The sequence below is a fragment of the Calypte anna genome, chromosome 8 (assembly GCF_003957555.1).
Source record: "Calypte anna isolate BGI_N300 chromosome 8, bCalAnn1_v1.p, whole genome shotgun sequence".
Taxonomy (NCBI): domain Eukaryota; kingdom Metazoa; phylum Chordata; class Aves; order Apodiformes; family Trochilidae; genus Calypte; species Calypte anna.
The window spans coordinates 9,586,842-9,613,697 of NC_044254.1; the positions used below are offsets into that span (position 1 = coordinate 9,586,842).

General features: G+C 37.3%; 1 protein-coding gene across 1 annotated transcript; it reads right to left on the minus strand.

The window, feature by feature from the left end:
• On the minus strand, nucleotides 1-26,854 carry FAM102B (family with sequence similarity 102 member B). The gene is made up of 11 exons (XM_030455607.1): nucleotides 26,635-26,854; nucleotides 11,610-11,730; nucleotides 11,190-11,219; nucleotides 10,583-10,699; nucleotides 8,224-8,270; nucleotides 4,254-4,360; nucleotides 3,283-3,378; nucleotides 2,563-2,749; nucleotides 2,350-2,477; nucleotides 1,889-1,958; nucleotides 1-613 (listed from the first exon to the last, which is right to left on the minus strand). The coding sequence occupies exons 1-11, from the start codon at nucleotides 26,781-26,783 to the stop codon at nucleotides 571-573; spliced, it is 1,095 nt and encodes a 364-aa protein (XP_030311467.1). The 5' UTR covers nucleotides 26,784-26,854; the 3' UTR covers nucleotides 1-570.
• Nucleotides 26,855-26,856: the final 2 nt, after the last annotated feature.

The window sequence follows — 26,856 nt, forward strand, 5'->3', positions numbered from 1 at the left end:
ATGCATGCAAAGTTCACCTCTACTATCCAAGGTTTCAATGAAGTTATACTTGGTACTCTTATAAGAGGGTTCTTGTTATGTAAAATATAGCTGGGTTGTTTTGTGGAGGCCTTAATTATGACTTGAAATAATTTTGACTTGATAGAAGTAATTAGCTTCTGTAAGACTGCAGTGGCAGGTAGGATCAAAATGAGTAATTAATTTCTTCATTTCAGACCAACTTTTAGAACCTTCTTTAGGAAAGAATTTACAAAGTACATCACTGCAAGTGATCTTCTGTATAAAGTACTGAAATGGGACTCAATTATGCTTTCATAAATGTTTCACACAACTTAAAAAATAAAAACTTCCATTAACATCAGAGAGAGCTCACAAAAATAGCCCAAGTGTATGTAGCTAAGCATTACCTTCATACCACAAAAAACGAAGCTCTGTGAGCAGCAAGAGACAACTACTTTTCAAAAAAAAGTCTCATTGAGTTCTTTCTGGCTTTCACAAGTCTTGCAGCAGAACAAACCGAAACAGAAGTATCAATGTCAGGGCAGCAAGTTTTTCTCTAGTCATTCCAGTCTAGCGTTTTATCACAACCTGCTCATATGCTCCAGATCCTACTCTGAAAGAATATTTAAAAGAAGTTAGTTCAGTTTCAGTTTAAATGGAAGCTAAACATCAAATATCACAGATCAGCAACTCTAGTGCTTTAAAAAAATCCAACCAACCATCCCTCATAAAAAAACTCCACAACTCAAAAGCACTCAACTGAACAGCTAGTACCAGAAGAGCTGGTGAAGGGTAGAAAATATGTAATTTCCATGCTGCCGAGTTTAATGCATTAAAGCATTTTGTGTTATATTTGCAGTCAAATTGAGAATGATAAATAATGATACTGAGAAATACCACTGGATGTCTCTGTAATTCCTTAAGCATTATCTTTTGGACACACTTCCCACCCCAGCTATATCATATGCAGCTAATACTTTTTATATACATACATAAATAGAGAAATGTCTCTAAGAAATCAGTAATAGTCATTGTGTGTTAAGATACCATAAAAAATGTCTTCCAGTCTTGTTTTGATGCTCAATTGGAAATGCAAAACTGTTTCACTCTCCAAATGACAGAGCACAGTGGGTTGATTTTCATAGCAAAATTGCAGTACTATGTCAAAAATTAATAGGGCAAAACTCTATTATTAGTATAATTTTTATATTATTAGTATTAGTATATATATTATTAGTAGAATTATTAGTATAATAATTCTGCCTGGACTGTTGTGGCAACTTACTACTGTACTGTGCTCTTTATATATTACTACAGCGTGCTCTGTAACCATACACATCATCCTAGAAAGAAATTAGTGTACCCAGTTTACAAATAAGCCAGTTATCTTTTAACCATCAGTATTGCTTGCTTGTGTAAAATTATTTGGTTTATAATTTGCAGCACAGTATTATAGCTGCCTTTGACCAAAACTGAAGAGAATTAGGGTTGTTATCAGGAAGACATAGAAGTCAGATACTATAAAAGTGGATATGTAAAACTCTTAAAACCTTCTGCTCCAGAGAGTAATGTAGTAAATCTGTACAGCTAAGATTTCAGGCTGTTGCCTGTTTCCTGTGTCCATACTGAAACATTGCTCTTATCTGAAAACTCTGGAGCTGAGACTCTTCAGAACTTCTGAAAGTTATAATTGTTATGGCTGACATATCATGGGGTTTTTTTTGGAACTAACCTATGTGTTTTGTTTTAAAACCTGATGGGTCTCGTTCTTCTGGTACCTTTAAATGATACAGAATAGAAAGATACAAAGATCAAGAATATATATAGAATAATTGCTGTATAAGATGCATTTTTGTTTAGTATTACGTGTGGATTACAGGCTACTTACCTGTTAGTGAGATGATGGCTTCCAAAAGAAGTGCTTCCACCAGGGCCCACAAATAATCTTAAACCTTCTTCTAAAAAGCAAGGCAATTAACAGATGTTAGCTACCTTTAATGTTGCTCTGAAGCTATGTAATTTCGTACCTATCAGTTTTGTGGAAGATATTTTCAAATGCAAATGTTTTAAGTAATGAAGAACCAAACTTCACATGGTATCGTTTGGAGGAACCACCTTTCTCACAGATTTGCCCCTGCACTTTTCAGACTTAAACCAGTTCTCTGGGAAAGCTACCCAAGTCATGCAAGGTTCTTTTCATCTTCTGGGAGATAGGATGAAGAAGAAAATTAAGTGATCCATATCTACAGTCCTTATGATTATAAACAACATAAACTGTGAAGAATGTGGATTTTACTAAGGGCTGTAACATTCATCAGTTTCCTTAAGCTTCCTTATTTATCTCCATACCTTCTGCACTTGAGTCTAAACTGAAGTCTTGACTCTGGAGTATTTTTTCAACTACATCATCAGCATCAACTCTGGTGGCATCAACCCGCTTCAGCTGTGACTCCACAGAGTCTTGCTTTACAGGATGTCTGCAAAAATAAATATATTTAGAGCTCTTAGAACTGGTAAATTTATTGTACTTGTGCTAGATAAGGATTTTTAAGTTAGGTGTACCTGCAGAGTTTTTCTGATGGTGTATCTTTAATAGATGTGTCTATACTAGCTTCAGTTACTTTTGGCTCAGTCTCTTCACATGGCTCTAGAATACTTCCAATTCCTGTTGAGGTACTATCCCCTGAGGTGTTCCTCCTGTGGCAGAGTTCAGACAGACTGGATGATCTAGAGTGGCATGTGCTATATCCTGTTGGGAAAGTGAAGGTGAGCTAGGTTAGGATACTGTTGACAATCAAGGTTGTTAACTTGGATGTTCCATCCTGAAAGCAGAATTTGTGTTTTGTTTTCCAATAGTGAGACTTCAAAAGCCTTATGAATGTATATGCACACACCAACTAGGCAATTTACTTTGGGTTTTGTATTCTAGCACATGCCATTTTATTTTGTTCTAAATAAGTCTTGCTTCCCAACAAATAGAATGACTTGGTATTATTGCTTCCCCTTCAGCTCTTAGAAATAAGTCTCAATATGTGAGTTATTTCTTTTTATAAATGAAAGAAGTAAAAATCTCATTCAGGTATGTTGATTGTGATAGAGCTAAGGGAAAAAGCTGTCTCACATCTAAACAGACAACTAATTTTGCTTTTAAGATGACAAAAAAATGTTATCCTCCCCACACCTGAAACACCTAGGGAAATAGCTTTCAACTTCAACCCATTTTTTAAAAGCATATAAAGTAAATCAACCCTAACAATTCATAACAAAATTGTCAACAGCTACCTGACAGTTTTGACTGCTGACTTGCATAGCTTGATGTTCTGGAATGTCCACATGCACCATGTTCATTTGGGATTGAGGCACTCTTTGATGAGCAATCTGTAACACATGTAAATCAGATACTGTTGCTAAAGCCAGCTTTTTTATTACTTTGCCTATAATCTTGGTTACACTCAAATGCTGCGTTTCCCAGAGGGATTAGGGATTTGACATTGGTTTTCTACAAACCCTTTGAATATTCAGATGTTGCAGAAATACCATATATGTTAATGAATATGCATTTTTTTTAAAAAAGAAGTTCATAATACATTTCTGTCTGATTAAAACAGAGCACCATTTGGCTAGAAAGATTTGTATGGAATGTAATTTTAGATTTGTCTGTACTGTAAACAGTAAAGAGATGATGATGCTTTCCATTGTACCATATTAGAATGGTGTGTGCTGGATGTTTTCTGGATGAAAAAGTCACTGTGGCTAAGACAACTTAAGCTGTGTTTTGGGTGGAAATTAATAAGCCATGTAAGGACCTGAAGCTTGTTTAAAATATCCTAGATTTTAGATTAACTACTTCACTTTTAAACAATGCTTAGAACTTTTGCCACTCAAAATTTACTCAGTTATGCATAACCCTATGGTTCATAAGTTGAAAATCAAGGGCCAAATTAAATGCTCAGTCAAAATACAAATTCAAAGCAAATTAAGCAATGTGTTATGGAGAAAATGGAAGATTTTAAATGTTAAAAAGAAGGCAGGCTATCAATTCCATTTCTATTCTTTCTTTCCATCTCCATAAGCTTTTACAAAATTAAAAACAAGAGATTCCACTGGTGTTAGAGTGTCTCTCAACAAATAACCAAAGGTCTCTTTGTGGGGCACTGGCAGCATCCCTTTAAGCTTTTAAGTATTTCGTAAACCTCCTTGAAGCTGTGAACCAGTTACAAAAGAACTGAGAAGTTAAGAGCAGTATGTTATACCTGCTATGCCCAGATGTAGTACTTTTAAGTGTTCTCCACCTTTCCTGTCTTCATGCAAAGATTCTGGTTCTCCAGCAATTGCTATAGACATTGCTGTGGAAGGAGGCCTGTAAGAAAAAGGTGATCAGGATTTGCTGTACTTCTTCTGTAAACCCTCCAAATTCATCAGCGCAGATTCTTCTTATCACGCAAGTTGGCATAATTCATATTGTGCTTCAAGTTACATGTAACATTTTTTTCTGAAAACATGCTGCCTAGCCCTCTTATAAGGAAAAAAAAAAAAAAAAAAGAAAAGTTTTTGCTACTGAACTTCAGGACATTTTACAGAATCTATCTGCTTAGCCTACCTGCTTAGCAGTCCTTCAGGCATCTGGGGGGATTCATAGATTCATAGAGTCACAGGATAATTTATGTGGTAAGAACAAATACAATGCAGTAATTCATGGAATACATGACAAGATGGTAAGTTTTAACAAAAAAAAAAACAGCAAACAAACTCATACAAGAAGAATTGGCCTAATTGGCTTGTGCATTGCTATGTACTCATGGCTTTGTTTCATCTCTGGTACAGAACATGAGATGGTTCTGGGCTTATAACCCTCCCACTCCTAACTAAGGGGCTCATGTTACCATCTCCATGTATTCTCTAAATTCCATCTCCTGCAAATTAAGAAAAAACATCATATATGACATAATTTAAAATTGGTTCAATATTAAAAAAGCTTTTAATAAATCTTGAATGCTTGTTTCAGTTTATGTCACGAACCAAAAGGTTATTTTATTAAAATTAATAAACCTTTAAATTTATGTTTTGCTAGTGCAAAGCAAACTAGAAAATTACAAAATTATCTTCTTTTGCAAGTAGATACAACTAAGATACATTAAAAGAAATAACAGTTTTTCAAATGCTTTCTTATTTTTTATTTTGGGAACTGGTTGTTCTGCATACAAATGTTTACTTGACATTTTCAGATTTGATATATTCAATAAATCAGTTGATGTCTTTATATACAGTAAGATATCTCCTCTTATATTACACTTGAAGGTAAAGAGAAAAAGGGAAAAAGCTCTTATGGAACTACAATACTGGTGTGACTTAACCTACTTAACATACTTTTTAAAGGAAGAACTGAACGCTTTCAGGGATGTCACCTCATATAAAACATCAAGCCATCTAAGCCTCTTCAGAAAATATGTAGCTGATTTCAGATTGTGCAATTGTTTTATTTTTCGTTTCACAAAGAACATCTGTATTAGATAAACTTTTTCTTCTGTTTGTGTTTGAAAGTTTATGTTCCAGGAAATGGTTATATCATCGGTTTGGAAGAAAATGCCAAGTCTGAATAATTTTGGTTAGAGTCTTTTTTCCTAGGGACCCAGAAAACTATCTGAGTATTAATTTCAACTACTTTCATAGCAGCCAGTAAGGAACAGAAATACATTGGTTTATTAGTATACAAGACTAATGTTTGGTTTGCCTTTGAGAAATTGTTTTTCAGTATCACTGGTATATTTGTTAATAGGTCTGGGTCAAAGTAAATCAAGAGATGCTAAATAAAAATGGATCAAAAAAATTTTCCCAATGAAACAGATTCAGATAATACTGTCTTACTATTTATGCAGTAAGGACAAGATGAGATTTCACAGATTATTCTTATTGAAGGTTAGGTGAAAGGAGAAAGAGCCTTTAGTGGTGCAAGCCCCTGCAGTGAGTCATCTGGGCTAGACTGGTGCAGGCAACATTCTCAGATCTCCTCAGAAACAATGGTAAGAATACAGCCACAGCAGTAATGTTGCTTAGTTGCTACAGAAAAAAATCTTAATTGCATAATGAAACCTACAAATCATGAGCATTTTCATACTTGCACCTGAGGCTGAGGTAAGACATCATGCTGCTTTTCTTGGAGCTGCAGCCTCTTTTCACTTTAATCACAATCTTTTTTACTTCAGGAAGAGCTCAGTACATGTTTACTGCTAGAGATTAAGTCTCCATGGGACTATTAGCACTCTTCATTGGATTATTCAGAGGGATATTATCTACATTAATCTGAGAAAAAAATGAGTTTAAATTGAGTATTTTGAATTAAAAAAACCTAATCTATACTGAAGTGAAGCTGTTTTGGTGTAGAGTTTATAAGTAAATACTTTACAATATCTTTATGATGGAAGATACCTTTGATCCAACAGAAAGTGTGAAAATATAAATGCAAGCTGAGAACCTACACAATTTGAGTTGATGTAACAAGAGTGAAGCTAACAGTTTTTTCCAGATTGTTTCCTTTAAGCTCATTTTTTCTTTTCAAGTTATATATAATACTTGGAACTCTGCTTTAGATTGTTTTTAAAGAGCCTGCCGTGAGAATAAGCATGTTGTCTCAGACCAAAGGTTTGTCTAGCCTTGCATCCTCTTTCTGTCAGCAGCAAACAACAGATGCTAAGAGAATATGGCACACATAGTAATCTATCTCCTGGATACTCTTCCAGCATCTTCCCATGTGTTAGGTATTTCTCATCTCCTCAAGTAGTTTCTTGAGTCTCCTAAGTTATACTTAGTAGCTCTCTCTATTTTTTTTATTAAAAAATGTGTCTGGTTTTTTATCAACCTTTTAGTGTTCACAATGTGTAGCAGCAAGGAGTTCCACATCTTAATTACATGTTGTGGGAAGAAAATATGTCCTCTTATTTTGATTCCATCTACTTCTAGTTTCAGTATAAGAACATAGTCAATGAAGTGAACTGAAGAAAAACTTGAGTTAAACTAGAACTGAAGGGATCAAATTTATTTTGAAGGCATTATTCCATCAACCTCTCCTGCAAATATCTAGTGAAAAGTAAAATACAACTAAGTTGGTTTAAATGTGATATATATAAAATTGCCATCTACTGTCATCTAGAATTGGAAAAGATTGACCTTAAACTGAAAAACACATACACTTTGAATAACCCCAATCTACTAACATTCTAAATTACAGAAAAGCACCAGCATTAAGAATCTTGGCATGTACTGAAGAATTTTCCACACTGCATTAATGGAAGCAGATTCTATAGATACCTCTAAGCCTATCCTTAAAATGAATGGCATTTAAGTTGTTATAAATTTTTTTTATAACACAAATTACATGTGAGAGTTCCTCACTTCCTGGTTATCAGAATAATTAAGTCATAATTAACAAGACAGTGGTGTTCTTTGGAAAAAGAAAGCTTGCCAACAGCACTGTTTTAGTTGAGTTATCCATGAAGCTTGGATGCCTCATAACAAAATGGCATAGTAGTCTAGAGGCAAGGCAACAATTTCATTTTCATGAATATGGTTTTCAGTAGCATATGGGAATTTTGTGTTCTGAGGTTGGTTATGGAAGCTATTGTGCTCTAGCAAAATTATTACATTTCCTTCACTACAGATGAAGGAAAATGAGGCCAAGGGATCCTTAATATATAGCATTATGTTTTCCTAGCTACCTCCCTCCTCAGATGTTACCTCTTGCATCTTTTACTGTGTTGCATAATGCCTTTGCTAACAATATCCCTAAGTGCTTTCTCTTGTACTATATCATATCACACTTCTGGTTTGTCTTTTTTTTGTTTCATTTTTAATACATCTTTTAAAATCATCTGAGACATATTTAAAAGGTGTAATAGCAGATTTTCCAAATCCAAGTATTAGTCAAATCACCCCATACATAAGCTTGCTGCAGGAACAGTTTCCTTTAAGTTTTCTTCTATTTTATTTTTTTTAATTTCAGATGTACAGTATTCTTTGCTTGAAAATACATAGCAAGGAGAACTATGACACTTCTACTGGTATTTTTAACATGTTAGCCATTATTCAGCTACCATCCATTTTAATTCTTCTATTTTTTTTTTTAATATTGGAGATTAGAGAGATTTAGTTTGCCGAGAGTTATAAATGCAAATTAAAAGTGCAATTCCGACCAAAACACTGTCCCACACATATTTCTTATAAACTTACATTTTAAAGCATGGGTCTCCAGACATAAGCTGCATGTTGATCAAAACCTACACATCAAGGAAACAAAACTCATTGTTACAAAAAAGATCGACTTGTTCTGTGATACATGGCCATATAACTGATACATATATGCAACAAATCTTACATTTAAGTCAATGGCAAAATTATATATGCAAATAAACAGACATGCAAAAAACTGCAACTATTTTCTTAGCACTCACACAAACAACACAAGATAACATTAAAAGTAATAGTGGCATGTACAAGATTGTGCAAAAGATATAAATCAAGAAGAATCTTAAAATCATTGCTGTTAAGATAGCTTCGAGGGAAAAACAGAGAGAAAATATAAAAGATAAATGAGCAAACAGAATGTTCTTTATAAGAGTGAGTGCTGAAGTATGTTCTTTGCTGAGAGTGTTCAGCAAACTGTTAGCATGCAAGAACTGGCTGTGCTAACATCAGAGTAAAGTAAAACCACGAAAAGTAAGCAATGTCAGACAACAATGCTTGTTAGCAGACAAGAAGGCTTGTTAGCTAGGTCAAAGCCATCAATTAAAAGTTTTCTGGAAAAAGCCTGTGACTGACTGTAACAAGTCAGAAAGTACATGCTTAAACAATATATTCAGTAGTATGAGAATTTAATCTTAGTGTCTTGGCAGGAAAAGTATTTCTAAAAAAAATTATCTGTAACTTTATCTATATAATTATTTTCAGGTTAATGCAGCTTATACACTTTTAAACTCCCTGGACTAATGGGAGAGGAGAGCAGGGTGGGTTTTTCCAACAGTGATCACCAATAGTTACATTGATTAACAATGGGTAAGTTCCAGGAGTCATGGAGGTGTTCACACTGGCTTAGACATAAGTAAGTCAGCTGAGAGATTCACTCTTAAAAAAAGTGGCACGTGAAGATGCCCAGTCTTAAAGATATAATTGCTACAATTATATGAATTTATTTTCACCTCCACAGGCAACCCCTTGTTGTTGGGGAGGTGCTTGCCTGCTCTTGTGAGGTTGGGAGCTATGCTGGTGGTGGCAGATGCCTCCAGTAGGGTCTCCCATGCCAGACAGGTCACAACTGAAGGGTCAGACAAAGTGTGTCCATGGACAGGATGGGCTCACTTGCCTTCAGGCAACTATCCTAGGAGAAGGACAAGTCCAAACCCAGGCAGATGGAGCTCATTTAGCCCTGTAAGGCCATCCAGCTAAGAGAAGGATACTCTAACTAAACCTACGACTTGAGGACTTTGCTGTCACCATCCAAGCTTGCTGGGCCCTGGCAGAGGAACCTTAGGAGTAAAGGGTGGGGCCAGTTCTGCACATGCTGCACCTCACCTAAAAAAAACACGGCGCAGGCTTGAGGGATAACCCCACATTTGTAAAGCCTCTGCAGTGACAGGAGAGGGTTGAAATGGCAGGTGAAAGGTGCACTGGAAGCCACAGGCTCAACCCTGCATGCAGGCAGCTCAGGACATTGGTCTCTTGAGACTGACCCAGGAGATGACAGTCTTGTTCAGCAGCATCCTTAATCTTTTATTTTCCATCAGTGCTGCCTCCGTACAATCCTAAACATCCCCTGGACTGACTATGTGACCAATGTCGCTGTCCTTGAACAGGCTGCGGTCACCAGGATTGAAGCCATGCTACTGAGGACACAGCTGTGCTGGGCAGGGCACATCTCCAGGATGGAGGATCTCTCCCTTCCTAAGATTGTGCTTTATGGTGAACTTGGCACCGGTTGCCTCAAAGAGGAGATACAGGGACTCCCTGAAACAATCCCTCAGCTTTGGCCATATTGACTGCCATCAGTGCTCCACTCTGGCCTCCAGTTGGGAAACACAGAGACACACCATCCATAACTCTGCTGCCCCCTTTGAGAACACACGTAGGATTGTCTGGAGGGAGAAAAGACAGCACAGAAAGAGCCGTGCCTTGGCTGTCCCCTCACAGGACACTTTCTGCTGTGCCTTTTGCAGCTGCACTGCCTGACCCACATTGGCCTTTTCAGCCATCAGTGCTTGAAGCAAGCGTGGGGACAGCCCTTCTGAAATCTGCATTCACGAAGCCAAGCCATGAGAACGAAATAACTTTTTCATTGTGCTTCCCTAGTCCATTTTTCAATTCCTGTTAGAATAAGAATAACTTCTGAAAGCTTTTCTTTTGCAGCTGTCCAGCTCAATTTCAAAGAGCTGGATAAATTCCATTTTTAACTGCACTGGATTTTAGTGGTTCTCTCTAAATAATTCTGATGGGTTTGAGAGAGGTTCAGCAAAGGTGTTTAAATTTCATTAAGTACTTAATAATACCATTTGTTCTCAGCTTTATTAGTTTAAGTATGATAAAGGAAGCAAATTACTTTGAGAATGGAATTATCCTGTCTTGTATTTTTGGTATCATAACCTTCCAGTAAACAGCGACGAGTGGTATTTCCCGATCCAGCAAACTCCGCTAGATTTAGATCTGCAAATCCCAGCTGTTAAGAGAAAAATTACAGTTAGTAATAAGGATATTGCTAAATGGAGTTTCTTGCTACATGCACACTATTGAGTGCAACTCAACATTAGTTTCTCTCAAATGTGAATAAGAGGTTGCACCTTAAAGGAGTGACCAAAGGCAAAAAGTAGAAAACAAACTTTGAGTGTCACATTCTGCATAGTTCTAGTTTCACTTAAAAAATGAAGTGTCAAGAGAAAAAAGAACTTTATTTGTAAAAGTAAACACATATTGAAGGGTTTACTTTTACCAACCTTTTTAACATACTAAATTGAAATTAAAAATTATTCTGGTGGTATAATATTATTATATACTTATTAAACACATTGATCGAGTGTTCCAACACCACAGTGTCACTGAATTGCACATAATGAAATTATGGTATTAGAATACTATTCTCAATTACTTTAAAAGTAATGATAAGAAAGAAAAGCTGATTCACAGGCAAAATTAGATGCATCTCAATTTACCTTTGCATACGTCTTTCCTCCTTTTAACTCCTAGGAAAAAAACCAAACAACATGCCATTAAGATTTTAAAGATACTGAACAGGTTTTTAAATTTGTGTTGGATTTTTTTAGAAAAGCAAATACTAATCTTGATTTTAAAATAGCTCAACACACATTTCTTGGCTGCTATCATTGAGAATTCTGTATTTGCAGTGTCTTCAGTGAAGGCCAAATGTCTGATGGAAAAAGTGTTCTTGTCAATAAGAGCATTAAAAACCATGAATTTGTCAAACTAGTATGAATAATAGCATTACTACAAAATTTTAACTACAAGAACACCTGATACATTGCTTATACGAAGTTTATCTGTCATTTAAAAATTAAACCAAACATGTGAAGAAGCAGGGAAAGAGAAGAGAATGGGAAAAAAGAGGCACTCACCTTCCGTACAGACACCCGGCAAATGCAAGTATCCAGAATCCCCGTTGTGGCACTGGCACTGATTTTACACATAAATAGGAACCTTTTCTTCCAGCGGACACAGTTTGCTTGTACTATCTCCCTGCAAGAAGAGAACATACACTTAGCATCAGCTGTATATACATTCAAAACCATGAATGCACTCAATAAGCCAACTGAAGTTATGAACAGTGGAACCAGTGTTTGTAGAGTGGTCACTTCCCACAGAATCTGTTCCAAGGCCTGAGTAATCATCCTTCATTCTCTTTTGAGTAGCAAGACAAATAACTGCCTCAAAACTGGAATGTATTATTAGACCTACAGAAAAATTCAACAGCCATGTGTTTTTGCAAATGAATGAGATTGTGACTTCTCCAGTTTGCCTCAGGAGAGTAAACTCTTCCAGCATGTAAGCTCCCAGGCATTGTCTTCAAGCTGCTGAGCATTGAAATGTGCTCAAGGTACCATCTTTGACAAGTAGTTTTTCTGTGTAGAGAAAGAGAGCATCATAAAAAACAGAACAAGATAAATTAGAGGCCTGGAAAAGTACAAAGGAAATTATGTACAATAAGCAGATGTAAAATAAGGTACTTGGAGCAAATAAGGATTTCAGGTGCACACTGGGAGCCTGCCATTGGAGAGAAAAATAATATAACTAACATCTGAATGTATTTGTTCTCTGTAGTAGGATAACAACATGACAGTATGATGTACCTGAGAAAAGGCAAAAGGTAGGATCCTTTCAGCTATATTAATGTTACAATATAAGACTCAAACAAACGACATTATTATGTTTGGATAACTGCTTGAATAAGAACAGACTACAAAATTAACAGGTATGGGGAGAACAACTAGAAAGCTCCTTTCTCTTATAGAAAAAATTACATATAACAAAACTAATATAAACTAAGTAATTCAAACACGTTAGAGACTAAATAACTTTAAGTCTGTGCTGGTTTCAGCCAGAATAAAGGTAATTTTCTGTCTTGTAATTTTGCTTTCAGCTAAGTATTTTGTAAGTAGCTTTACTTGCTGAAATTAACAGCAAGTTTCTCAGACAGTGTCTGCTTCTGGGACTGATAACACTCAATGTTTATAGTTACAGCCAGAGACTGGTGTGCAGAACCAAGGACACTGCTGTGTTCTGAGGAACATTTTGCCCTCCGAAAGGAAAAAATGAGTAAAAAGGTCACACCTGCAGCCTTCCTTTGGAGAGGAAACGGACAAGATAAATGACCAAAATTGACCAGAGTATTCCATGCCATACGCATCATACTCAGTATAAATTTGAGGGATCACAAGGGTCAAACGCCTTCCCCTCCCTCCCTCCCTCCCTCCCTCCCTCCCTCCCTCCCTCCCTCCCTCCCTCCCTCCCTCCCTCCCTTCCTTCCTTCCTTCCTTCCTTCCTTCCTTCCTTCCTTCCTTCCTTCCTTCCTTCCTTCCTTCCTTCCTTCCTTCCTTCCTTCCTTCCTTCCTTCCTTCCTTCCTTCCTTCCTTCCTTCCTTCCTTCCTTCCTTCCTTCCTTCCTTCCCTCCTTCCCTCCCTCCCTCCCTCCCTCCCTCCCCTCCCTCCCTCCCTCCCTCCCTCCTTCCCTCCCTCCCTTTGCTTCGGCATCCTGGGAGGATTCTGTCTGTGGTCCTGATCCATACCAGTCTGAGTCTGTATGCCCCTGCCTCCAGCTCCTGACTGCTGCTGACTCCAGGAGTCCAGCCTGGACTTTCCCAGGGCTGCCCTGCAGCCTCGGTGGCGATGTGATAAGTTATTGGAGAAAGCAAGGAGGAATTTTCCTGTATATTTGTATATATTTAGTAATTTTTCCTTTTTATCATTACTGTTTCATTAAAGCTGTGTAGTTTAGTTTCCAACCCTTAAGTCTCTCTCCCTTATTCTCTCTCCTTTCTTTATCAGAGGGGAGGGGGATTAATAGAGAGCATCTGTTTAATTGCTGGGCCAGTGTTAAACCACAACAAAGTCAAATGAAAAAAGTAGTTAGGACCAAAATGAGGCATAATCGTGTACACATTTAAAACTGAAAATTACAAGGTCTCAAACCACAGAGCAAGTTTCTAGAACAGCTTTCAAATCAGAAGAATTAGGAGCAAAAACATTTCATGGTATTTAAAGAATATGTTGGCCAGTTTGCCAGTAACAGGGGAGATGTCTGTGATTCTGAGGGACCTGCCTCAGTGATCAAAAGTGTTTTTCTAGTCCCACATTTTTAAAGTCAGAACTTGGAACTGTGTGGAAACTGTGCTAATTTATTCTACTGCTTTACTCATTCAAGTACAGTCTTTGCATATCGAAGCAATATTTGTTCTTTATCTTCTCTTTTTCTATACATACATTCCTATGCTTTATATTCACTTCTTAAAGCATCTGAAGATCCAGTCATACATCTTTAACAGAGTTAGAATTCTGGAGCCAGAGTTTATCAGCCTTGGAGAAATGATGGATGGCAAGGCTCATGCAAAAGCTCTGATTTGCTGAGCTGGTGAGACTGCCAGCTACACTGCTCACTGACATTGTGACTTCCTAAGGTAGGAATAAACCAGCCTGCCTGAAATGAGTCAGTTCAATGACCACAACAGACCAGGCTTCTGATGATACAACACTGAGTCATATTCAGGCATGTGACCTAAAAGGAACAGGCTCTGTACACCATGAGCAACCTACATTCTACCTGTTATGTTTTATCTTGTAAGATTTCCTGTGCTTTAATAACTAACTAACTAAATAAATAAAAAATCCAAACTGCCAGCATAAGAATTATTGAAATACAGACCAGAAAAACAGAACCTGATTTTTTTAAAAAAAGGTAAATTACTGACAGTTACATCCTCTACTGGAAAGAGTTTCAAGCAAGTAATCAAATAAAATACAAACTTAAAGGCACATTTGATAATTGCTAATGTTTGTTACACTTTGAAGGCCTAGGTAATAGCACTTGTGTGGTATTTGCTCAACTCTCACATAAAGACAATGGTCAACTAGGTGCCTATTGTCAAGCAGACAAGTGAGTATCAGGGCTCTACATATTTTAAGGTTTCATACACTGCGCTTAAAGATAATGCAACTCCTGAGAACACTTTTTCCTGCAGATCACAGTCATCCATTAACTTAGAAATAAAATCTCTATAATTTTTTAAAAAGTACTTATTTATTCTAAGTAACATTTTGAGTTTATCCTAAAAAACAAAAGACTTTTTTTCTCTTAAAACACCATCATGTCAAAATCAGTTTTACCTTTTTGATAAACTGTCCAGATACAAACTTTTGCTTCAGATAGAGAAAGATATGTCACTATCTTAAGTCACTAAATTCACTATGGTACTCTGAGCCATCTGTAAGGAGTGCAGAATAAGAATGCCAGAAGCTCTTATGAAACTGTACTTATGTCCTCTTCTGAACACCATAAGCATCAGGCCTGGATTGATACAGGAAGAAAATAGACTGCTCACACTCTCAGCCCTGCTGGTATTTACCTTAACATTCAGCAACTTGTAAGGCTAAAAAGACTGAGAGGGGAAAGTGAATGTGAGTGCAGTTAGGTTGGTTGGTCAAGATGTTTTTTCATTTAAAACATCCCATTTTGCCAAACCGGTATTTTTCCTCCACAAAAAATTCAAATGTGTAGACCCCAAAAAATCCCAGAATCAAATTTCATATGTACTTTCAGCTCAGAGAATCTCAGTTTTAAGACACCATTATAATTAAAACATCTGTACATTAAAGGGATTAATTAACAATGATGTTGTCTAAACAAAGTGGTTGTTGTAGCTGACTGGCTGTTTTACTGGACTTCAAAGAGTTACTGAAATGAAATCTTTTCAATCTTTTCAATTGAAATCTATTCAATACTAAAATGGATAAATTGTACACACCTTTATTAAGTTTCAAAAATCAAGAACTCTTGACAAACCTTTGATTTCAGCTCTATTCATTATAAGGCTATAAAACATTGCTACAGGACTGGAAGTGTTCTATTAAAAAAAATGCTATACAGCAAACTAGAGTCAAAAGCAGCTTTGCATTGTACAGCTGCACAGTATCCTAGATATCACTAACATTATAGTAAAAGTTAACTTGGTGAACATTTAATGTTGTGGCTTTACTTTTAAATACAAGAAGTAACATCTGCTCGATGAATGTAAGTGTCATGAAGGATCATGAATTTATTTCAACATGCCAGTACTACTCCATGTAGTATATATTGTTCAATGTATATCATTGTTCACATAGGGAAGATAGCACAAAAGCACTATGCTTTTGGAAAACTCATTCCATTCATACATAAGGATTTATTCAGGCAAGTAATTTAATAAGCATTAAATAGGAAAATTAGGATTTTAAGTTCTCTTACAAGCAAGAAATTAAAAGTTACAGTGAAAATGCCTCAGTTATAGATATTCATCTCTAATTCTTGTAAAAATAAAATCAGGTAAAGCCATGTGTACCCTTTCCTCCTCATAAGGACCTCAAAAAAATTATCATTAGTTTATTTCACCAGCATATCATCACATTGTTTTAAAAAACAAGATATTTGAAACATCTGTATACAACATCTGTATACAACAAATATGCAACCCACCACTGCTGCCGCCTCCCCTGCAACAGTTCTAATTCCATTGAACAAAGAAAAATTTAACACATTATGATGAAAGTAATTTTTATGTGTAGAAAAGCACCATCAAGTTATTTTTCTCATACAAAAAACCAAATAATCAGAACATTTAACTTTTAAGAGTGGTCTCTTAAGTTTCTGAGATCCTTAGTTCAAGTGCAAGACCTTTAGAAAAGAAAAGGTTATATTGATTGGTTACTACGGTAATGAACCCAGATAACTTCTTGGCAAGGATGCCTGTGCTACAGAGCGTGCTGGAGAAAGCTTTCCATTATGAGTCAGTTTCCTATGAGCCTCACAGTCACTTCACCACATGCAAAGCAAACCCAGTTGTTTTATGCATCAAAATATATCTGAGTTACTAAGATGCATTCAAATACATTAGTTGGTGGTCATGTGTTTGATTTAATTTGACAAATCCTGTCAGTAAGACCTAACCAAAAATAAAGTGAATAAACTGATATTTTAAGATAAACTGATTCCAATGTACAGCTTAAATTACCATCAGTTAATTAAGTGGTTTTTATTTAGAGGGACAATCTCACTTTGACTAAATCTGCAAGATTTCAGTAGTAGACATGTCTTTTTCTGTCCTTATATACTAACAAAATTTCAGTATAGAATTATGAATAGATGTGTTTATTTTTCTCAAGATTAACAAAAGAGAAAAATCAACAGAAAACCAACCCAGAAGAAACAATAAATCTTAACCCAATCAACTCCTCATCTAAACTTGTTAGTGAGTGATGGATTCTTATGTTGGTTTTCATGATGTTTGTGACCAGCAGATTGTTTGCTCATTTCCACATGGGTTAAGCATATGAATAATAGCTTATTTCAGCAAATAGCTACAAATGCGAAAAAAAAAAAAATCACTTTTAAGGACCTTAAGTGTCATGGGAAAAATCCTTTGTGAGATGGAAAAGCTTTAGCAGGAGGAGCTTATAAATAAAGAAGCCAAAACTCATCGGCATTTACCAAGATACTGTGTTCCATCAATTAGAAAAACACTTACTGAAGTTTTTATCTGGAGAGCCTATTATAACCTTTAGGTCTATGGGGCTAAATGTTATGTTAGATGGATTGTTTTTCTAGTACAATTATTTTAGAATCATTGTTCATGAAAAAAACAAAAAATTGGTAGCATTTGTTCTCAGTTTTAAGACACTCATTTGTTTTGATATCAGGCCATTTTCACAAGCAAGTACTTCTAGAAATACTTTTGGAGTCAATTGGATCAGTGTACTTCTTTATGTTAAGGAAAGAGGTGTTTGCTTGGACATCTTACAGCTCTTGTACAGAGAGTACCTACTCACTACAAATACTTTGAAAAAAATTGGGTTTTTTATTCCACAAGGTAATCAGAACACTAATTATAATTATTTTTTAAAGCTGTTAGTTTGATGAGAGGATTGCTTTGGGCATCTAAGAATCATTGAGGCCATGTTCTTAAGCCAGTTCTTAAAGTGCACTGAATAAAATGCTTTTAGAAGAGTTCTCTCTGAGCAAGTGTAACATTTCCAGTATTGTCTAAGTTTTGCTTGCTTATTTTAGGGGAATATGTATCATGTTGATGAGACAGCGTGAGAGAAGTGAGGCTGCTGCAGCTCCACTTCCCATATCCAACCAGTATCAAGACTGAAGCTGTATTCCCAGTAAGCACACATTCATATTCTGGCATTCCCAGCCAGCCACACTGGTCATAGACTCCCAGCCTTGTGGAGACAGCCAGTGCCAGCAGCCTCACCCCACACTCCCCTCTCTGCTAGCAAAACCCATACATATGTATGGCTCTCAGGCCACGCTGCCTGCTCAGTGGCCAGTCTGGATTGCTCCCTTAGCACACTGACACACACACCGGCACCCTTTCAGCTGCTGGCACAATGAACACACAGGGCCCTGTGACACACAGTCCCACTCCCATGCTGGCACTCAGGTCTTTCCTGTTCCTGGCACCACAGACACCAGGGCCCTCTGATCCTGTGTCTTGACTCCAGTTGCTCACACTTGAACCCACCTCACCCATTCACACTGACCAGAGAGCTCTTTACCTAGGAAAGAGTTAGAATGCAGTTTAATATGAAGATACAATAGACTGCACTGATTAGGAACAGGGCATGGCCAAACAAATGTAGTATATACACCTAACTGGACCTTATATCTCCATAGCTCTCTATTTTCCTCACCTGCATCTCAAGATGTGACTCTCAGTGCTATGCAGTAACTCCCCTCAGTCCAAAAGGTGCTTTGGTGTTCACTCAGATGATGGGTTTCCTGCCTGGACAATGGGACTGAAGCTCTCCTGGGACAATGCTGGGAGGGGCCCAGTCAGGGTATACTGTGGTCCAAGTCCATAACTCCTGTTTCCCACCTGCCTCTATGTCTCTGGGCTTGTGTAGATGGGCCTTTGATGGGCTGATGGCTTCTGTGACAGGCCTAGGAGTAGCTAGGGCAGGGTATTATTTTAGATCCCTCACCCTCCCCTGCCTTTGTTTCAGAGTTCATTTATGGATATGCTATGAATTTTATCCCCTAACATAACAGCTTTGTTTGATCAAGTCTTGGCTAAATAAATAGTTAGCTCTGTCCTTCCAATACAAATACAATGTTCAGTAGATTGGAGTAACACAATTATTATTAGCATAGGAAATAATCTTGTAAAATGGGAACAATATCCCACTTGTATAAATATTTTATATATGTACATTTTATACATACAGAGATACATATTTCCAAACATCCATCTGCAGAATGTCAGGGCACATAACAGAGAATGCCAATTTAAGGATCGTTACAGAGACAGGAATTGAGGCATAGCTTATTATCGATCAGTTTATCAGTCACACTTTCAGTGCACTCAGTGGTTCAGGTATTTTACAGTAAGATTTTACTTCCTAAGCTATCTCTAGCATTAGGAAGACATCACTGGATATAGACTTCTCATTTATATTGGGGAACACATAATGGTTTGGCACACAAGACAGGAATACCCTCTTGCACTGCTCTAACCCCAAATCTACTTCTGTTTGAAGAATTAGGTACCCATGCAACAGGCTCTCAGAGCAATTGAGTTCTTCCTTATCTTTTTATCTTCCTTACCAATCCACCTTCCAAGCAAAACATTGTGCTCTATTATCTCTCAAGGTCTGCCAAGTAGTTTGGTATTTGTAAAGCACTCAGATCCTCAGAAGAAAATGACCCTTATTGCTACCCAGAAATGCAGTTTGATTTAGATCTATGCATCCAAAGCCTCCAACAGTGTGGTTTACTCATGTCTTTTCTTTTAGTATCTCTGTTGTCCACACAAAAATATAAACAACATCACCCAAAGAGATCCCTCACTTTCAAATTAAACTAAAGTCCTTAAAGCTAAGTGGATAAGGGAAGCAAAATCAAACACAGACAACTATAAATATAACAGGTATTTTAAAGCAAATAAAAAAAGATCTAGCACCAACACCAGTACAAATTTTATTCATAAGTATTCTATGCATCTAATGTAACCTAATACACATAACATACGTGCTGCTTACGCATGTACAAATTCCAACCTCAGCATCTTTAAAGAACATCGAGCTATAAACAAGAAAAACCTTTTGATGTAACAATTCAAATATCAAGCTATAATTTCAGGTTTTGTATGATAGACAGAATGTTAGGTTTAGTCTTCATATAAAAAGATGCCTCATTTGAAGTTAGACCTCAGAGCATGATCTTCAAAGAATACATGGTAGTAATGAACTTAGGCAAAGATTAAATTTGTTTATTATATTCAGTTGACTTTAATATTCTATGTTTCCTTCATGCCTGAGGGATATAAGAAGATATATTGTCTCCAACAAAAACATTTTTTTCCTAAGCATTACAAAAAAAAAAAAAAAGAAAAAAAAAAAAAAAAGCAAACAAAGGCAGTCATTTACAAGCAGAGCTTCAATGTTTCACGTGTTTCATGACTAAGCAAACCAGCAAACAGTGGAGGAAGACCTCCACTTGTTTACAGTGCACAACCCTTCAGTTAATTTGCTGTTTATACAAGCAAAACCTTAACAGTGCAATCATTTTCCATCCCACATGTTTTTACTCACAATAAACAGGTCAAATCTTTAACGTGCAACGTTTCAGGTCGAGTATCTTTTTATAAAGTATGAATAAACTGAACATCCCATGGAAATAAAGCTGCTTTGGAATACTCATGAAAACCTGCTGGTTTCCTTGCAAATGCAAGGAATTTGCACTGTGAAGGGCAAATCACATGAGCAAAATTGTGGATAGCAGTTCAAAGGAAATTACTGTTCCCCTCAGTTGAACATTTGTGAGGCTGTATCTGCAGCACTGCGTCAGGGTCCTTTGGGTAGAAGCAAGCCACAGATAAACTGAATCAAATCCAGGGGATGTGAAATGAGGGTCACAAGTCAGAAATGAGGGGGATGAAACACCTGATCCAGACCATGGGATTTTTACAATTTAAAGAGGTGAAGGAAGATAAAATTGCTATCTTCAGCCATGTCTCTCATCTCTTCAGTTAGATATAAGATGAAGCCAGACATTTCTTAGTGGGCAGCAGAGAAAGGAAAAGAGGCAATAACAAGAGAAGTTCCAATAAAATAAGAAGATAAAAATGTTCACAATAAAAGCAGTGAAACAGAGAGGCAGGTTTTCTGCAAGGACTGGAATCCCCATTCTTAACAGATTTCCTAAAGTCAATAGGAGAAAGCGTCAAGCTTCCTGGATCTAACTAAAGTTAATGTTGCTTTGAATAGGAAGTTATCTCTAGTTATCTCATTATCTCTAGAATTCCCTTCCACTGTAAATTATTCCATGAACAAAAGTAGTCCTTAAAATATAAAGTCAATCAGGTGCTATAGTGCTTGCAAATGGCAGGTTTATGACAGCAAAATACTGCACACTATGTACTGTTCTGTGCTTGAGGGGGTGGGACATAGTGGGGGCCATGCACCTCAACAACATCACTATCTCTTTTAAATTAAAGTGCCTGTTCTCCCGCACAAGCCAGACACATTAAATGTAAAAGCTTTTCCCCACCACCAATCTTCTTTAACAGATGCCTATCATGCATCTCTTTTCAGGAATTTTTTTCCTGAGACACGAGCTGTTGCTGTATCTCTTACCAGAACTCTTACCAGAAATAGTTAGTGTCAGAAGTCTCAACAGAATGAGCCCTTTTCGTATTGGCAATAAGCAGTTACATCCCATACAAAATGCAGTCTGTACAAACATCTCCTACTGTAGCCCAAAGATGATCCTCTTTATATCTAATTTTGTTTTCTTTGATATTTTGATATTTTTATACCCCTTATTTCCACACTCTTACTCTTCCACCTCTGCACATGAATGCTCCCATTAATATTTTAGCCTTGTTTTCCTCCCCTTCAGCCCTGTGCAGAATATCCAGTTCTTGTTCATCACATTACCTTCCTCAAGCATATTCTTTAAATCTGATAATTAAACCCATTTTATTGTACCTATTAGTGAAAGGCTGAAGAGGTAACAAAAGAAATAGCAATTAAAAAATAAATTATAATTTCTGTATGAAATTCAGTTCTTAGGTTTTCCTCTCTAAAGAGAAGTACCAGGCCTAGAAGCTGCTCAGCCAAGTCACACAACTGCAAGTACACTAAGTGGATGTTTGGCAATCTGGAAAAAAAAAAAAAAAAAAAAAAAGCATCTACAGCATTGCAAGCCAGGATTTTTATCCCAACACTAATTTACACTTGAAAACTTGAAAGTTATATTTTAATTTATCCAACTACAAATCTGCTTATAGTTGAAAAACTATTAGAAGTAGCATTACCAACTCTGAAGACTGTCAACAGGATTCATACATCATTTGGGAAGATGAGAGTGATGGTGACACTAATTGTAACAGGTATGTTTTTCTAACAAGTACTTTTGTTTAAAAATGGAAAGTTAGATGAGGTGTGTTACTATCAAGAAAATTTTTCCCTTATCAAATACAATTGCAGCAACATAATGGTTAAAATGCAATTTGAAGAGGCAGAAAATGTACTTGCTGGAGTCACAGAAAACAGATACAGTTTCAGACATCAAGAACAAGGTAGCCAAGTATCACTAGACACAGCAAGTACTTATTATCTGAAACATTTTAAAAAATTAATTTCTACACAAGACAATTACATATTCTAGTCTATACCTATTGAAAATAAGACATTCATGCAAGTAATGCAAGATCTCTGAAGAGTGCCTCTCAAGACTCAAGAGCATGCTGTACATGGAAAAAAAAAAACAAAATTTCGCTGGAATCTGTTGGTGAATAAAATATTTTTATGAAAAAGTTAGTTTGCAGCCTAACCTCTATCTGTCACACAGATATTGATCATCATCAGCTTCTTAGTTTTGAACAGTACTTTGTAAAAGAAAGGAGAAAAACAGCATCAGAAATTAGATCATGAAGCCAAGGGGATATCATCAGATTGAAAATGCAGTCATAAGAACACATTAACCAACAAGTTCTTTCCTTCGGTGAGGTGCAGGTGGAAATCGAGCTAAAAATTTAACTACCAGGCTTACAGCTACTGTAACCTAAATCTACACAGTGCAGCACTGAAAGTGCACCCTCAAGAAATAAGATAATTAAAAAAAAAAAGAAAAGGAAGGTAAATTATTATTTTTATTTCCTCATATCCTGTCTGTTTGGTTGAGCAACAACAACTCAGCCTATGAGCAGTTATCTGCCCTAGGGGACCATCAATGATTTCTTCACCCTATTAAAAGAAGGGCTGTTGCAGTTATGTCTGTATTAGATGAGCCTTGAATAAATAACCCTAATATTTAGTCAAGTCTATACCTTAAAATAGTATCTTTCTGTTCAAAATATTAATAGGTGCAATTTCTGCTCTGGAACAATCTTCTGTCCTTTCACAGTGCAATAGGCATTATATGCACAATATTTTATCACTGACATATATAGACATAGCACACTAGGATCTGCAGAAGTATCCTGCATTAATGTATCCAGTTTCAGAGAGAGATATCTATTATCCTTTGCTCAGGGGAAAAACAGAAATGCAGACACACACCTTTCCATGTGGGAAGCCTGGCTTAAACTAGAAAGTTTTATAAAGGAAAACAAGGTCTGTTAGCACAACTGCATATATTCACAGACTATTTGCTGAAAATCGATCCTTTGCTATAAAGTCTAAAAATACTATTATCAAGATCCAGAAGTCATATTAGAATGCAATTTTAAAAAGGGAAAGGCAGGAATTACACTGTATGGCTGATTGTCCATTTACTACAACAACCAAACCTCCCCACTCCCACAACTTCTTTCAGGTTTTTCCATACTGTAGAGTAAAAAGTTATAAGCCATTTCTTTTCCCTAGAATTCCAGGGTCCTGTTAACTGCACAGAGTCAAACATTCTCCCATACTTTTACTACTTGGCTGATTAATGTCCTATGATCAAAATATTATTTGACAGTTGAATACTTTGTCAAATAATTAAGCATTCAGCATTATAATGGAGAATTTTCTTTTCCTACATCAAATATTCACAAATAGGCATAGGAAAGTTTCAAACAGAAGTTTTAAAATTGAAGTTCTAAGAACTAGGTACACAAAAAATAGTGATGTGTAAACAATTAAAATGGTTGCTATTTATACACAAACCAGATGGCTATATACTGCACTGTACAAGCTGGTTTTATCTAGTTACAAAATTCCTTTATACTTCAGACATACATCTGTGTCAGCCAGAAAAGTATTTGGACTCTGATAACAACTCTCCAGTAACATGGACAGTGTCTTCAAAACATGTTTCTTACAGATCTCTTTCTCAGGAAAGATCTAAGAAGTGAAAAAAAAAATAAAAATGCCATAGCTTGAACTTCCAATTGTCTTTGTTTTTGTCCCACTTCAATGTTTAGAGGGATGATTTAGGTATCAAATTGCTTGCAGAATCAGGGCTTTAATAATTCATACAGCTTGATCCATGCAGGGCAACCATTACAATCTGTTTTCATGACAACTTACTACATATAGGCATTTATTCCAGTGCCACCAGCCTGTGCTTTTATGACATTTCTTTCTCAATGAGTAAGCTTTGGAAAGAAATACTAATAACATGAGGGTTATTTTATAGCCTGTTGATATTACTATATCTTTTCATTATTTTTTTAAGTAAAAAAGGCAAGAGACAGCAGTTGGTTTGTGTAAGTACCATCTGGAAAACTTAATTCTCAACTTCTCACTAAAACAATATAGTTTACTAGGCCTCAGTCAGTAACAAAAAGCTATTATGAATACATGGTCAGTTTTTCCACATATTATACAATATCTAAAATGAGTTTGTATATTACTTTCTGAAACAAAATGGAGTTCCTCAAACTTTTACAACACTACAAAGACCACTACTATTCTTTACCTTCCTACCAGTGTACCTCAGCATCTCTCAGTCTATTAGGAATGGACCAGTTACATTTGCAAGGACTTTGATATAGCAGCATATGCTTTACTGCTGTCATTATATTTAAGCCATACCCCCAGAAAAAAAAAATTTCAAAGCTCCTTTGCTTCTTTGTTGACTCCAACATTGTATTTCAATGCAATTTTTCTACACTGTCACACTCCCACTGACACTTCCTGCATACATATATTGCTTCTTATCATGCATGTTTTACTTTAATATACGTTCACATTCATAAAGGTATATATGTATGCTTTCAAGCTTTTAACTTTAGCATCATAAACATGCAAGGCAAAAAAGGCTAGAATCACAAAAAAATCAGCTCAGACAACATCAACTTCTTTAAAATAGATATACTGTCCAGAAGATGTGTGTCACCCTGTGAAAATTACTTCAAGGCAGTAAGGGCTGCATTAGGTCAGTAACGGCACATTAGTGCCTAAAATCATGATTATCGTTATCATCATCATCTATTACTCATGAAGTTGCTCACAAACAAAACGTTGAAGACATGAAAAGAGAACAGTACCCTGATGAGCTGAAGACCCTCCAACAGTACAGATGATAAATTAATCTTTAATTATACGTGCTGGTATAACAGAATGGTTAAATAAGGAGGTTTTAGACCAAAGTTCCATTTTTATGCTCTTTATTCTCATTGATTAATTATATTTACAGAACCAAAAGCAGATAATTTAGCAAGGTCTGTTACAGCAATCTTTTAATAAGAAACTAACTGAATAGTCATAGATTTGTTACTAATTTCTGTCTACTCCCAGAATTCTGTGAGACATCTTTCAGTAAATCCTTTTTGTAATAACATTAAAGTAATATAATAACCCAGACAACATGAATAAGTGTAATGGGAGGGTTCCTCTTCCCCAGATCTGAAGCCACAGCACACTCTGACTATTGAAAATGTTCTGCTTCTGCCTGGTACCTGGAAAAAATTAACCCACTTGTACTCTGTTTACCCATCACTACCAGTGGATGGGGAAGCCACAGTCACAGCAGATGACAGATCTATTGCTGAGGCACAAAAGAAGAAGGGGGGAAAAAAAGGGAAAAAAATAAAAGAAAGAAAAAAAGAGGGGAAAAAAAAAAAGAAAACGAAGAAGAAAGAAAAGACACCTGTCTACTGTTGCATTTGCACTGCACAATTAAGAATGAACAAAGTTAGCAACACGTATGACCTGAATATGTACAGGAAATTAGAGGACTTTTCCATGAAACTGTATATATTTACTTTCCATGTAACCAAACACAGTGAGCCAGTGTCCAACAGAATAAAACATTGAGGTCGCACAATTCACAATCACGGAGGACAGCTCCGTCGCAAGAAACCCCCCGGTACCCACGCCATCACCAGGCTTCGTAGCTCGGGGCATTATGGAACAACCCTCACCACTCACAGATTTATTTCCCCTACTAGCCAGTGTTTAAGTCTCTCAATATGTATTTTAAAGTGTTACTACTTCAGCAGCGAGCAGCCACGCAGACGCGAGCTCCGTCACCTATCCTAATACCCTGGACGGGACGAGCAGCCAGCCAGCCAGCCGGCCCTGCGGGAAGCCGTCCCACGCTTTGGCCGCCCCTGCCCGCTTCCCTTCGCGAGGGAACAGGCGAGCAGCACGGGGACCGCAACCGACAAAAGCCCCACGGTGGCAGCCACGGCGCGGTCCCCGACCCCCGCCCAGCCCACGGCCGCCGCTCCGAGGGAGCGGCTGCGCCTCCGGCCCTGTCCCCGTGCGCCGAGGCGGCCCGAAGAGCGGGCAGACGGGATGCAGAGGCGGTCGGCTCCCCGGCTCTCGGTGGGGAACCGGCTCTGCCGAGACGCTGAGTCGAGAGGAACCCGTCGGAAGGAGCGGCCAGACCGGGACTGCCTACGGGGGAGCGGGCGCCCTGACAGCCTTTGGGCTCGTCGGCCCTGGAGATACCTACCGGGAGGACTCTGCGCTGAAGCTGCCCCCGTCCAGCAGCCGCACCTTACAGAAGAGGATGCCGTTGACGAAGGGCACGGAGGAAAGCTCGTCCAACTCCAGCTCCACGCGGAACTTGAACTTCTTCTTCTTCATCATGATAAAGGCCATAGGCCGGGGGCTCCCCAGGGGCCGTCCCCCCGCGCCGCCCGGCAGCTCCCCTCCGCGCCACCCGTCCCGCTCT